This window comes from Nyctereutes procyonoides, unplaced genomic scaffold (genome assembly GCF_905146905.1).
Source record: "Nyctereutes procyonoides isolate TBG_1078 unplaced genomic scaffold, NYPRO_anot_genome, whole genome shotgun sequence".
Taxonomy (NCBI): Eukaryota; Metazoa; Chordata; class Mammalia; order Carnivora; family Canidae; genus Nyctereutes; species Nyctereutes procyonoides.
The window spans coordinates 4,793,368-4,809,546 of record NW_026575082.1 but is presented as its reverse complement, the minus strand read 5'-3'; the positions used below and the strand labels follow the sequence as shown (position 1 = coordinate 4,809,546).

At 40.9% G+C, this 16,179-nt stretch overlaps 1 protein-coding gene across 2 annotated transcripts in view; it reads right to left on the bottom strand.

Moving 5' to 3' along the window:
• Positions 1 to 318: 318 nt before the first annotated feature.
• The window catches only part of LOC129514635 (F-box only protein 15-like), a 49,798-nt gene continuing 33,937 nt past the window's right edge, over positions 319 to 16,179 (bottom strand). Inside the window, exons 9-10 of one of the 2 annotated variants that reach the window (XM_055333366.1) lie at positions 7,732 to 7,856; positions 319 to 685 (exon numbers count right to left, since the gene is read on the bottom strand). In XM_055333366.1, the coding sequence (XP_055189341.1) occupies positions 419 to 685; positions 7,732 to 7,856 (392 nt within the window). In that variant the 3' untranslated portion in view covers positions 319 to 418. The remainder of the gene's footprint in view (positions 686 to 7,731; positions 7,857 to 16,179) is intronic. The other variant, XM_055333367.1, reaches the window with a different exon arrangement.

Genomic DNA, 16,179 nt, shown 5'->3' with positions numbered 1-16,179 from the left:
GAAAAACCCATACAACACACACACACACAGTGATCGCAAACATGTGCACCTACATACATACGTGTGCACACACATACACATGCATGGAGTGATCACATACGCATACACACATACAAACAGTGATCCCATGATCACATGCTTAAGCAGAATTCCTTGCCTTTTAAATTCTAAGGGCAGAAGTATCTTTTTTCTTATTTTATATGAATTTTCATTGGGATTTGCTATTTCATGTTTTTAAAATTTAACTTAAATTCTCTGAACATAAACTTTAAAATGGCCCAGGGATCATAATTTCTAATGTGAAAGAAGAAAGCATCAAACAGATAACTGCTTTATTTCAATTTCCAACACCAAGAACAAAACCAGTTAGTTCAAAATAAACAAACAGCAGAAATATTTTGCCACCCCCAGGCAATACTTAGTATGCTGTCCCAAACCAGTGGTTTATTTTTGCTATCTTCAGGTAAAGGACCAGGCTCACGATGAAGTATTCTTCTGTCTCTTTGATCCACACCAGCTCCACGTGCACTTTGCCTTCCGAGTCCACATAGTCAACACAGTAAGTCTGTCCCAAGAAGTTAGGGCCATCAGAGGGCACAGAAGATCTCATGCAAACAGGGGAACTGAGACACCAAAAGGGTTTCCCATATTCGTCCAAAAGAGTTATATCCATTATAGAACAACTCTACAAAATAAACATAAATATTCATAAGTGAAAGGACAAAAGGGCCAACTGGACCTGATTTACAAGTTTAAGTAATAGATGTATAAATGTATAAATTAAGCCTCTTCATGAAGGTTGAAGTGAAAGAGGAGGGAGGAGAGAAGAGAGAGCAGAATTACACAAGAAGGCAGGGCCCACACCAAGACTGTGAGAGCAAGAAGTGCTGGAAGTCTCAGGAATTGGGCGCTGGGGGGCAATGGGGTCATGAGGGTGGCAGGTTGGCTGCCCCTCCTCACCTCCACCTGTGTCAATAAATGCACGTCCGATACACAAAAGAGCAATAAAACGGGGTGGGGGGGCAGTGAGAACAGCACGGGAATGATGGTGATTGTTACATGCCAGTGAAGTGGTGCTAAGAGCCCTCAACTGTTGGTGGTAGTAACTCATAGGGCAGAGAGAGAAGAAGTACTGACACTGAGCAGAATCTGGTATCTGGAGGTGAGGGTGAGGGAGAAGGGGGTGCTAACCTCCTACTCCCTCCCCCACTGCTGCAGAAGAGCAGGGTCTGGGGAGAAGTACCAGCTGCATCTCAAGTGCCACGGGGACCTGAATCAGAGGGAGATGCTGATAGTGATTATTGTTAATGAGCTATAGTTTTAAATTTATTTTCTAATTGTGGGAAGACACATGCAGCAAAACTTTGCCACTGTAACCATCTTTAAGCGTACAGCTTAGGGCATTACGCACATTTACACTGCTGTGTGGCCATCAGCACCACCTACCCCCAGAGCTCTTTTCATCTTGCAAGACCGACACTCTGGAACCTATGAAACGATAACTGCCCCTCCTTGCATCTCCCCAGCCCCTGAGAACCACCATTCTCCTCAATGCCTCTGTAAACTGGTACCTTGTATGGTACCTCATACAAGTGGAATCCTACAGTATTTGACCTTTTGTGTCTGGCTTATTTCACTTAACATAATGCCCTCAAGGTTCACCCATGCTGTAGCATGTGCTAGAATCTCCTTCCAGGAGACAACATTCCATGGTATTTGGACACCAAGTTGTGGCTACCCATGCACCTGCCAGGGGACACCTGGGTTTCTTCCATCTTTGGGCTACTGTGAATAATGCTGCTATGAAATGAACATGGGTGTATCACATTAGCTATATTTTTTTAACATGTTCTATTTGTCAGATGCTAATCCAAGCATTTACATCTACTACTTTATTTAATACTCAAGAATTAACTATATTTCTCAAGAAATTATGAAGTAGTATCAAGGCTAAAATCTTGGCTCATTTTTTGCCATGACTTGTGCCCTGTGTTAGTGTTTTATTAATTGGAATTTAAAGCTTACTCTTAGATATCAGCATAAAATGAACCTAATTATAGATACAGGTATTATAGATACCTACATAGAGAAATATATAAAATATTATAGGTGTCAGCATAAACATTGCTTTCAGAGATCTATACACAATCAAATATGGCCAATAGCACTCACCATTTGGACTAAATGAGTCCTGACTCCAAAAAATGTTTCCCATAGAGAAATTTAAGGAATACAAACATTCCAAAAGTCAAAAACAAACAACCTGAGATGGTCTAGTAAATGAGTGATGTGAAGTGGTTCCCACCTCTGGAGGAGACCTGAGTGAAGACACAGTGAACACGAAACATCCTCAGCCCTGACAGTGGAAAGAGCAGACCACATGAGGTGGGGGCCACCCAGCAGGGCAGCCTGAGGAGCCCAACACTAGACCTTGCCTCTCCAGGTCCTGAAACAGTACACATCAGCCCAATGAGAGCCCATTCCACCACACCCTCTGTTTCTAGCAGAGCAGGGACCACAGTTCACAGACCACGGAGGAGGGCTCATGGGGGCTGAGAACAGACGGACCAAAGCCATTCCCAGGGGCTAAAATGTGTCTCTGTGCTCAGGCAGCAGGAGTCCTTCGGGAATAAACAGCTACCATTATGGCCATTTGATGAAGGAAGCTCCGTGGCTTCCATGTCGATGCCCAAGATAATACATCCAGTCAGCGGTCCTGTGGACCCACACCTTTCTTTACCCCAGTGCTCTTCATTATCTTAACTACTGGTTTAGCAGTCTCTTGGTTTTGTTACTTTAAACCTCATCAAAATCCAGCAGCACAGACTCAGTGGCTAGAACCATGAGCAAGGAGGAGACCATGGAGGAGAAGGTGACACCCTGGGCTGCCCCAACATTCCAGAGGGAGGTGAAGGAAATTCAGGAGGAGCAGTCAAGAGGTGAAAGAACTCTTCCACAAGGATGCCACTCGCAAGCCCTGCGCTCCTCAGCAAATGGCTTACTCTGGCTGCATTCATCCCCTCAGCTGCCAGACAGAGTTGTGTCTGCACAAGGCAGCTCCATCTCCATTTGGTCCCTTCTCCATAAGCACTTCCATCCTGGGGGCCGGGGCAAGGAGAGAGAAGGAGAGGTATTTTAGACACCCCCCAACCTTCCTCCACTCACCTTCTGCCTTTTTCCTCAAGAGAAATATGTTTCCAACTACCCTTCCCTAAATTGATCTCTTTCAGCACAAAGTTCTAGAAACATGCACACCTATGCAGTAGGCAGAACTCACCTTCCCTAAGGGAGTAAGTCTGTTCTTCTACCTACCCCTCACTGACCAATGAACTCTGCAGAGTCCAAGGGCAAGGAGTGGGGCGTTGGGCTCCTCCCAAGGTGCTTACTCCTGGAATCACCCAGGTCACTGCAGCACCACCAGCAAACCTGCTAGGGCATCTTTCCTGGGGGGAGGGAGGGCACAGCCACCACTGCACACTGAACTGTGACACACCCATCAGCAGACTTCACTTGCACAAAGCACAACCACAGTTATACTAAAATATCTAGCTTGGATTACAACCGATACCAAGCTCCACATAGATTTAGAAGTAATGTTAAAATAACACAAAAAAATGCCAAAGAAGGCATGAAAGGACCAAGCACTAGGAACAGGTATAAGAAAAGCCTTACCAAAGGAAACTCCACCAACCAGCACTTCTGATAGGAATGGAGGGAAGGCAGAGCAGGAGAGTGTTTCATTTTGAATTACACTGAATTCTACTGAAGACTGCAGCGGGGCGACTACCCTGGCTACTCAAAACGAGTTTGTAAAACAGCATGGCAACCAGTTATAGAGCAGCTGGCCTGCGTGGACTCATAACCAACAGCAGCCACTGCAGGCATCTCTAAAATGTATTTGAGATCATAATCTGACCTTTAAAAAGTAAAAAAAAAAAAATACTGATCAGTTTTTAACGTGATTTTTTAAAAATGTTTAAGGTTGAGTAATCCCCAGTATAAAATGATGAGTTGCTGACGCTGGACTCCAGGCATCAGGCTACAGATACATGTGATTTGAATGGCCTCAGTGGCAGCAAGCGTTAGCTTGACAGCCCTCACACTCCTCTGATGGAAAGAAATCCTCTGGCGGCAATACACCAGGAGGACCTCAGCTCCCCACCGGTGAGACCACACACCAAATCAAATACCACAGTGCAACAGCAGCTCCTCCATCTGTCATTATCATGATCATTCATAGCGCTTCTTTGCTTTCTGGCCTGGACCCAGAATCACTGATGTGGGTGACACTTTCAAACCAACCTGTCCCTGATGGTGTGAACAACAGTGTCAGGAGGCTCCGTCCGGGACACTACTTATACAATCTCCACAACAAACAGGAGATTTAGCTTTTTGGCTTTTAATAGTTATGTATATATAAGAAACTTTTTTTTTACCATTTACCCTCATTTATGAAATATTTTTAACTCTAGAGCAATTTCTTAACACACGTTTTAGAGTTTCACTATAGTTACACTGATCAGATGCTTGAGGGAAATTCCTGACCTGTGCAGCAAACAGAAGGGACAGGACATCACTTACCTCCGCTTTTTTTCTTGAAAAACTCTGAGGACATCTCAGTCTTAACTACCAGACCCCAAATCATGAACCGCAGGCCCACAGGGGAGGGTCAGCTGTGCAGCCCCGCTCCACCTCCTCCCAAAGCCCAGCTGGGAGAGGGAACTGCAGGGAAAAAGTGTGTGGGGACAGGCAGTTCATGCCTGACTTCAAGGACTCACAGCCCCATTTGCAGATCAAGCCACTCTGTTGGAAACCTGCACACGGGAGTCACGTTGGTCAAGTGACCTATAGAATCACTGCCTGGAGCTCATTCTGAAGCTGCACCTTCAGCTTCTGGTTGCTGTAAAAAATCTGTCCCTGTATTTGCAGCTAAAATGCTATTTAGGATGGTCTGTTACACAGCTTAGTCTACCTGACATAAAGTCCCACCAGAGGCTGTGTGTGAGAGCTGGGATAAAGCTTTGTTTCTTTGTAGAATTACTACACTTCCCTCCCCCTGCTCTCATCCTGCTCCAAACAACAAAAAAAAACACAGAACAAATGACATCATTTTTATAATCACATGGACACATTAAGTCTTTCATATCTGTATTCTACCTTTCTTGGACCTCAAGGTCTACTCTGGCTTTAACATTTTATTTTAGTGCATATTTTTATAAGACCCATTGAAAAACACAAGTCTGTGCTCTTAAAGATGTGAAACAATATTCTTATGTATATGATAAAAATAATCTGTACCAAAATTAAAATATTTGTTTACAAATAAATAGAATCAATAAAGCAGTTCATTGTATCAAATAGCAAATGGCTCAAGAGATAATATTTAATGATAATTAACTGATTTTAACAGTCAATGATAGCACTGCTCTCAATCTCAATCATCATTGGTAACTATTCTCACAAGGTGTCTGTACTTGTATGGCGGAATAAAGTTACTCAAGATAGATCCCACGGGCTCACCAGGAATATGTAAATCCTGATGGAGAACAAAATAAAGATGGAGAACAAGGAGAACCCCAGCATCCATGGGCACAACTGTTTCAAGGACCCTCACCCTCCTCCACCTCTTCTTCCCTCTGTCCCTGCCAACTCCCAAACACTAAATAAACTCTCCCATCCATGGGGATAATTTTTGGTGAGGTACAAACTGATATAACTGTTCAAGGAAGGGTTTCAAGGAAATATCTGTATCCTGGTATAAGAGCAATTAAGATGTTGAGTAACTGCTACTTGTTTGGTCCAACCTAGAGCTCTACTTCTTCTCCAGAACACAGACAGAGGGGCTTCATGGAAGGGCAGAGGCGCAGAAATGCTGTTGCATGCTACCCACTGCTCCTGCTCCCCCACACTCAACAAAAAACAGACGGTACTCAACAAGTACCTGTTGAATGAATCAATCAGGTGTCAACAGCTAAGAAAATATGCACATATCTTCAGACATGAGAACAGTAAAACTAGGACTCTAAAAGCAGTGTCAGAAATATACATTGACAACCCAGGGCAATTTACACGTTTAATGCAATCCCTATCAAAATGACATGGACTTTCTTCAGAGAGTTAGAACAAACTATTTTAAGATTTGTGTGGAATCAGAAAAGACCCCGAACAGCCAGGGGAATTTTAAAAAAGAAAACCATAGCTGGGGGCATCACAATGCCAGATTTCAGGCTGTACTACAAAGCTGTGGTCATCAACACAGTGTGGTACTGGCACAAAAACAGACACGTAGATCAATGGAACAGAATAGAGAACCCAGAAGTGGACCCTGAACTTTATGGTCAACTAATATTCGACAAAGGAGGAAAGACTATCCACTGGAAGAAAGACAGTCTCTTCAATAAATGGTGCTGGGAAAATTGGACATCCACATGCAGAAGAATGAAACTAGACCACTCCCTTTCACCACACACAAAGATAAACTCAAAATGGATGAAAGATCTAAATGTGAGACAAGATTCCATCAAAATCCTAGAGGAGAACACAGGTAACACCCTTTTTGAACTCCGCCACAGTAACTTCTTGCAAGATACATCCACAAAGGCAAAAGAAACAAAAGCGAAAATGAACTATTGGGACTTCATCAAGATAAGAAGCTTTTGCACAGCAAAGGATACAGTCAACAAAACTAAAAGACAACCTACAGAATGGGAGAAGATATTTGCAAGTGACGTATCAGATAAAGGGCTAGTTTCCAAGATCTATAAAGAACTTATTAAACTCAACACCAAAGAAACAAACAATCCAATCATGAAATGGGCAAAAGACATGAACAGAAATCGCACAGAGGAAGACATAGACATAGCCAACACGCAGATGAGAAAATGCTCTGCATCACTTGTCATCAGGGAAATACAAATCAAAACCACAATGAGATACCACCTCACACCAGTGAGAATGGGGAAAATTAACAAGGCAGGAAACCACAAATGTTGGAGAGGATGCGGAGAAAAGGGAACCCTCTTACACTGTTGGTGGGAATGTGAAATGGTGCAGCCACTCAGGAAAACTGTGTGGAGGTTCCTCAAAGAGTTAAAAATAGACCTGCCCTACGACCCAGCAATTGCACTGCTGGGGATTTACCCCAAAGATACAGAGGCAGTGAAACGCCGGGACACCGGCACCCCGATGTTTATAGCAGCCATGTCCACAATAGCCAAACTGTGGAAGGAGCCTCGGTGTCCATCGAAAGATGATGGATAAAGAAGATGTGGTTTATGTATACAATGGAATATTACTCAGCCATTAGAAATGACAAATACCCACCATTTGCTTCAATGTGGATGGAACTGGAGGGTATTATGCTGAATGAAATAAGTCAATCGGAGAAGGACAGATATTGTATGGTCTCATTCATTTGGGGAATATAGATAATAGTGAAAGGGAATAGAAGGGAAGGGAGAAGAAATGGGTAGGAAATATCAGAAAGGGAGACAGAACATGAAGACTCCTAACTCTGGGAAACAAATTAGGGGTGGTGAAGGGGAGGAGGGTAGGGGGTGGGGGTGAATGGGTGACGGGCACTGAGGGGGGCACTTGACAGGATGAGCACTGGGTGTTATTCTGTATGTTGGCAAATTGAACACCAATAAAAAATAAATTTATTATTAAAGAAAAAAGAAATATACATTGACAGAAATCAGGTTACATTAAGAAAATAAAACAACAAATTACCTTTATGCAGCCACTGAAAACATCAGTTCTCCAAGAAAGGCCAACTTTTCCAATAAGAGGTAGGTGTTCTGTGTTATTTTTAAAACGTATAACAACAAGCTTCACATATCCATTTTCAATGGATCCTGAAAAGATTTAAGATTTTTAAAATTATGATCCTGAAAAGATTTTAAGATTTTTTAAATTACGATATGCGAACGCAGGACAAGTCAAGAGTCCTTAGGCTTGCTGCTTCCTAGAGAATGCCTCATATGGCCAAGTCCTGGATGTAGGCATCTGGCTTGAGGCTGGTAGCATAGCTGTTCTCCAGAGACAGAGAAACAAGTGCATATCCTGGAAACATGATCTCAAAAGTGAGTGGGGGGGAGATGCCTGGGGAGAACCTGGAGGTTACATGTCACTGATGGAGGCCAATGTTGCTAAGGAGGCTGAAGTTCTTCTGATTTGATTAAGCTAACAGCAATCATGGTACGGAGCCTCTAAGAGAGCAGATGCCAGAGTGGCCCAGACATTAAACAGAAGGGAACAAGGAGAGCAATGTTCATAGGAATGAGGAGTTTGAGAGCAGGGGAGTATGGAAAAGACAAGAAGCCCCGCACACACATCTTTCACATGCTTACTAGTAGGCAGAAATCCATGCCCATGCTACCAACAGCATGAGACCAGAGGCCTTGCCCCTCCTCTGATTAGCTAACCATGGACTAAGGGCAACATAGCCATTGGCAAGGGCTCCTCCCAACCCAAGCACACAAATCCACTTTCCAAGGCCCTTACACATGGAGAGCCTATGCATGCACTGCCGAGCTTCCTGTGATGATGAGCTTCACACATTTACCCTGAAACATGACCACCATGCAGGACAACATAAGAGCTCCTCCATTTGGATGTAAGCTCTCTTCAGAGAGAGACACCTCAACAAAGATAAGAGGTGAGTCACGCAGGGGAAAGAAGAAGGGGACAGAAAAAGGTTCCTTGACCTTAGGTGAGTTATTTCAAGGGACAAAGTAGAGCCAAAGCCCCACCCTAAGAATTCTACACGGTGTCATCTGAAGCACAGTCTCGGGCCACTTTGCCAGCAGCCTCTTCTGGGACACAGTAATGAGCCCCTTGGAGCTTTCCAGCCCCACAGGAGGGCACTGTGAGGCCTTCAGTACCAAGGACAGGAACAGCCCACAGGTCCCCTCCTGCTGAGTAATTAGCAACAACAGTGCAGCTTCTCTCCTCCTCTCCCCTGCTGCAGGAATGAATGCCAAAAGACACTGACCCTTCCCAGGCAACAGCTCCGCTGTCACCTCTGCAGGGCTCAACGGAAGCATGGAGGAAATGTGTGAAAAGCCAAGCCTCAGAGGAGACACAGTAATGACATTCTGAATGGACCAGATGTGGCTCTGCTCTGCTCTATATTACTGCACAGCCATGTGCAAAATCAAGAGAGACCTCCAACCGGCTGGCATGTGTGCTGGCAGCCAGACGATGCCATACAGAAAACCACGAGTTCATTTTCCATGTGGCTTGTCCTCAGGACACCGCAGAAAATGGACCCCAAAGTACAACAGCCAATAACATCTCAATGGCAATTGTCTAAGCTAATAAACATGAAATCTCTGTGGAAGCAAAAAGACTATTGTTATTTTATTACCAAATATTCTCCCACTTTAGAACAACTTTAACATTTGCAGTATCTTGAAAGGTCAGAACTCCTTCTGCTTGTACCTCTAAGAGAAAAAGGCTATTTAAGCTTACCCTACATTTAAACAATCTGCACATATGTTCTATGTTAAATATATAAAATAGGCAATATTCTTGAGTACTTACTGTACACCAACCATTGTGTTAAGCACTTTATAGTAGCTTAAAAGACTAGAATATCTTAAAATCCTACTATAAATTAGGTATTACAGTTTTCTGAATTCATAGATGAGAGAAATATACAGAGAGATTAAGAGTACCTCACCCAAGGTCATGCCACTGGTAAGTGACAGAGACATGATTTAAACAGTATGTGTCTATTATAATAGATTAATATAATATAGAATTATATAATAAATTAAAACATACACAAAAGGAAACATAATTACTTATTTGCTTAAATACTAAAAATTTATAATATTTAATAAATATATATTATATAGTATGTAATATTTTAAATTCTCATAAAGTTCTGCTTTCATATTACTGCCAATAGAGAAAAATCTATAAATCAGCAGACAATATATGCTAGAGAAGCATTTATGGCTCCCCCAAATTTGTGTCAATTTCTCCATTGTGAGTCTCATGCTTACTCACCTCCCCTCCTCAACCTTCCTAGAACTAAGTCATAAGTGGCCTGGGTTCCTTCACTTGAGCTAATATACCCCTACTGAGTTCCTCCGTTGCTTAAAACAGTCAGAATAAATTCTGGTAACTCCAGCTCTAACCTACAAAGCATAAGGCCATCCCCAAAATGTAGAGAAATTAAATTCAAGGCTCACTGCCCTTGGCTTCCAGTGACATTCACTTACAAGCATGGCTTTTAGTCATGATAGGCTTCATTCCAAACCCTGCCCAGCCATTTACTAGCTGTGTAACCACATTCAAGCTCTAAGCTAAGTGAAATAAGGACACGAATAGAAAGTATTTTATAAGGCTTTGTGAAGATTAATGGAACTAATAATATATATGAACATTACAGTATAGATTATTATATCTTCCAGGCTAAATATGCTAAGCACCTTACATGCATTATGTCAACATTATTCCTCTATCTAAAGAGCCAAGCCTACTGCCAAGCAGAAGGTGGATATGTACCATGTACATGGATTACAAGACTCAATAATTATAAATGCATCTATTTACCCAAATGATCTACAGATTTAATGTAATCATAATCATAAACCCAGCAGGAATTTAATAATTTATAAAGAATCAATATAGAAAAATAAGTAAATAATAAAATTTGACAATCTGATTCTAAAATTCAAAAGGAAATAGGACCTAAAAGAGCCATACAATCTTAAGAAGAAGAAAAAAAGTTGACTTCAAGACTTACCGTAGAGGTACAGCAATCAAGACAGCGTGTCATCACTCTAAGACATACAGATAGATCAACAGAACAGAATAGATGGATCTAAATACCTACCAACACTTTTACAAACAATTGACTTTTGACAACGACATCAAAATAATTCAATGAGAAACAAAGTCTTTTCACAAAAAAACCTTACTATCCATATGGAAAAACAGAATGAACCTCAGCCCTTACCTTACACTTAATACAAAAATTAATTAGGGATGGATCATAGACCTAAATGTAAGGGTTAAAACCATCATACAATCAGAAGAAAGAACATCTCTATAACTTGGAATAGGAAAAGTTTTTAAACCCCCCCAAAAAAAGTATGAAATAAAAAAAAACTAATAAATTAGATTTGATCAAAATGAGCAACTCCTAATCATGAAAAGATACTATTAAGAGGCAAGAATATACAATGGGGAAAGGATGATCTCTTCAATGAATAGTGTTGGGACCATGGGACAGCCACACAGAAAAAAAAAAAAAAAAGAAATTGGCCCACTATCTTACACCATACACAAAAATTAACTCGAAATGGATTAAGACTTGAATATAAGACCAGAAGCCATAAAAATCCTAGAAAAAAAAAAGAAACATAAACTCCTTGACTTAGGTCTTGGTGATACATTTTTGGATCTGTCTCCAAAAGCAAAGTCAACAAAAGCAAAAGTAAATAAATGGGACTATGTCAAACTAAAAAGCTTCTGCACAGCAAAGGAAACCATCAACAAAGTGAAAAGATAACCTAATGAATGCGAGAAAATATCTGCAAATAATATAGTCAATAAGGGATTGATATATAAAATATATAAAGAATCCATAAAACTCAATATCAAAAGAAAATCCAATTAAAAAGGGACAGAGAATCTAAATAGACCTCTTCCCAAAAAAGACATAGAGATGGCCAACAGACACATGAAAAGATGCTTGACATAAATCATCATAAGAGAATGTAAATCAAAACCAACTGAGATATCTCCTCACTCCTCTCAGAATGGCTATTATTGAAAAGCAAAATAGGAAATAACAAGTATTAGTGAGGATGTGGAGAAAAGGGAGCCCTCACTGTCGGTGGTAATTAACTGCACTAATTTATACTTTCCACTATGGAAAACAGTGCAGATGTTCCTCAAAAATCCTTTTTAAAAACTACTGTATGATCCAGCAATTCCACTTCTGGGTATTTGTCCAAAGGAAATATAATCACTATGTCAAAAAAACCTCTGCATCTTCATGTTCACTGCCGTTCTATTTACAATAGTCAGGCATGGAAACAACCCAAGGGTCCATCAATGGATGAATGGAAAAATATGTAATACACATGTAAAAAATCATATCAAAAAATATGTAACACACATACAAACACACTAAAGGAATATTATTCAGCTACAAAAAAGGAAATCCTTCATTTGCAACAACATGGATAGACCTAAAGGACATTATGTTAAGTGAGCTAATCCAGACACAGAAAGTAATATAATGTTATACATCAATTATACTTCAATAAAAAAATGTTTAAAAATACCATTAAGGGGGGATCCCTGGGTGGCGCAGCGGTTTGGCGCCTGCCTTTGGCCCAGGGTGCGATCCTGGAGACCCGGGATCGAGTCCCGCGTCGGGCTCCCAGTGCATGGAGCCTGCTTCTCCCGCTGCCTGTGTCTCTGCCTCTCTCTCTCTCTGTATGACTATCGTAAATAAATTAAAAAAAAAAATTTTTTTAAAATACCATTAAGGAAATTAACAAGCCAGCCACAGATTGGGATGAGACATTTTGTAGAACATTTATCTATCAAAGGACTAGTATTCAGAATACATAAAGAATTATAATTCAGAAACAGATAAGTCATTATTTTTAAAAGTTGAAAGGATTAGTAGACACTTCAAAAAGAAGATATGAAAATGGCCAAGAGGCACATGAAAAGGCGCTCACCACTACTGGCCATTAGGGAGATGCAAATCAAAGCCTTGATGATCGATCCTACTCCCACACGTCAGAACAACTAAAATTTAAAAGACTAATAACATCAAACGTCGACTGGGATATAAAGCAACCAGAACACTCATACAACACTGGTGGGAGTAGAAAATGTACAAACAATCTAAAAAAATATTTTGGCCATTTCTTATACATAGAATTTTCTTATACATAAAAATGATAATTTTTAATACATAAACCTCCTACAAAACCAACGATTCCAGTACTAGGTATTTTGCCAAGAGAAATAAAAAAACTTATGTCCACAAAAAAAAGACTTTCACAAGAGTTCTGTAATAGCCTTATTCATAAGTGCCCCAAACAGGAAACAACACAAATTCCCTGTCCATCAATAGGAAAACAGGTATGCAAATTGTGGCATATTCATTCAGTGAAATAGTACTACTCATCAATAAATAGGAATGACTAGCAATACTTGCAACAGTATAAATGAAACTCAAGGCATTTCGCTGAAAGTATCTGGACACAAAAGAGTACATCCTGTATGATCCCACTGATATAAAGTTGTAGAACAAGCAAAACTAATCCATGGTGAAAAAAATCAGAAAATTATATGTGGGAGTTCTTGTATTATTTTTGTAATTTTTTTCTACATTGGAAATTACATCACAATAAAATGTTACTAAAAAAGTAACATTCAATAGACGTTAGCTGTTAGCAGCTATATCAACCTTCCTCTGAAGGCCCCCTTCTGCTTATTACAACTAGCTGCTCTTTTCCTATCCAACCCATAACCCTGGAAATGCGCAAATCTGTGTCCTCAGATCGTCTTCCTCTTCCCTGAGGGAATTTAGTCCCTCAAAACTTCAACATTCACCTCTATGGCTAATAGCACCTTCCAGCCTACGCTAATCTCTTCCTTTTCTAACCCTTGCTAACATTAATGTTCTAACACCTGAACATTTAATTATACTGGATTGTTTCTGCATTTTCAAGGTTTCCTAAAATAATCTACAGTCTTTAGGAAAAAAGGTCATGTCTTCTACGGCATGATTAATGGCACTACTAATATAACATTCCTCATTTCTTAGCTATGATTAGAATTCATTTTTTTTTTTTTTGCCCCATAAATAGAACCCAGAAAAGGCAGGAAGTAAAAGAAGGTTCAGAGAGAGGACTACTGACTGGGTTGACTGAATGATTTTCCCAAGGCAGACAGGAAAGGGGCTTACATCACAGTAGTGCTGTCTGAGGCAGGAAAGGCAACAGGAGCCCACTGCACACATCACCCTGAGGAGCAGGCACTAAGTAAGGTGGGGCCCAAAAGCACCACCTGAGAGACTGCCGGAGGAACAAGAACACGTGAACACAGTGACACACCAGTGACACAGACATGTGGATGGGACATCAGTACACAGTTCTCAGGTGAGAGTGTGTAAGAAGAAAGAAGACCCTACAAACTCAAAAATATTTGCCGCCAAGTATTAACAGTTTAAAGCTGCAGAGACACCAACACTATGAAGGAATAACCAAGAACAAGACAGAAAAGTCATCAGACTCTAATGATCAAATTGAATAGGCTCTCAGACAAGAAAACCTTGAGTACTTCCCCCTCTTTCCTTGTTCAGCATCTTATATTAGATAAGGTAAACACAGAGCTTCTCTCTTTTTCTCAGTTGATTATTTTCAGATACTTTCATTGCTTTCCAAACCCCTGATACACGTAAAATTTAAGTAGCTAAGAATAGACACAGATCATGGACTATGAAAAGAGAGGTCATCTCTGAATGTGAGGAGGATCAGAACTTTCTCCCTGGTTTCACTCGTTGTACTAGCAGCATGAGTGAAATGAACTGGAGCTGTGTTGGAAGGATACTGGAAAAGGAGAACTTTCAAATCTGTAGGACAACATCCCTCCCAAATCCTGAATTGATGAGTGTGGCAACATCAATAAAATCCCCTAAGTCTTTGAGCCACAGACCCTCCACTTCTCTCAACCAGCAAGAACCCTAACAGGCTACATTTGCTGCTGGTACTGTTCCTGGTACTGCTGACAATAAACTTGATTTTCAACAGGATAAAGTGTGTACCTAGACTCTTAAAAAGCTCAGTGCTCATTAATTCAATAGTGTTTCAAAATAGCTTTTCCTATTGATGTAAAAATTCAGATGTATTTTTCACAAGACCCGATTTTATCTTCCATGCCGGGGGCCAATTTCCTAACAGTCCAGTCGATCTGAGTATGCATCATTTTTTTCCAGACTAGTCTTTCCAGAGATGTTTATGGGGAAGGTAAATGGATATTTGTTTTGGACTCTCCAACACCTGTTCTGCTTCTCTCACAAAGCATGTTCTGATATTCCTCTGAGACACATACCCACGTCAGTCCCCATACTTTAGATGAGAGCAGCCAGGCTCAGATATGGAGCATCCCATCCTCCTGACACATGACTAAGGCAGGATGAGTTCCTGAGCCAACAAGAGCCAAGGAGATGCAATGAGACTCTTGGGGAGGGGGTGTTTAAGGGAGGATCTTAGACTTGGACATGAGATCTAGGGCTAGCCAGAGCTGCCTTCAAAGGAGGAAGTATAACTCAGAATACAGTGAAGCAGGAAGAATCAGAATGGGAGAGACAAAGAGGGACAGGGTGTCCAGACATATCCAGCCCCACTGACAGGCAACAAGCCCTTGCGTCAAACTGTTTGAAATAAAACCTCCCCCTGGATTTTTCTACACGAATCCTTTTTGCTAAGCCAGTTTTAGGTTAGGTTTTCCGTAGCTTTCAACCAATTTTTTCTGATCTGTATGGAAGTGTTTTTTCCTTTTAAAATAATTTTTGAATCAAAAAAACATGAATTGAAAAAAAGATGATGGGAAAACAGATTTGAGATGATGCTAAGAGACAAATGGCTAAATACAGGTTCCAGAGGAGGTAGGAGCAGATATATTTAGGAATAGAAATTGGGATATACTCTTTGGAAAGAAGTGGGACATTTTTTTCCCTAAAGAAAAAAAAAAAAAAACAAGAATACAAAGAGACTGTAATATAGTGACAATGTGATGGCAGATGAGAGAGGACGATCAGGAAGCAGAGGGGTGACAGTTTTTCTTAGCACAGCAGGTAGTGAGCCCAAGCACAAGGAACAGAGCAGGAAGACGACTGTGATCATATCCAAACAGCCCTCACATGAAATACAAAGGGAACTTTAAGAGGGCTAATTAAAAGACTTCTGAGTAGCAACCAGGGGTGAGTCAATACTGGACAGCACCAACAGACACATACTTGTGATTTTCCCCCAAGGATCCAGGGAGCATTCGAGTCAGGGAAGCAACATCAAGGTGAGTGGTGTTTTAGTTACCGACGCAGGGAAACCACAGGGCCACAAGGAAAGGTAGCCCAGGCCATGTGCCCTGAAAATGATGCCAGAAAGGTAACAAAGAATGGGAAGAAATAAGAAG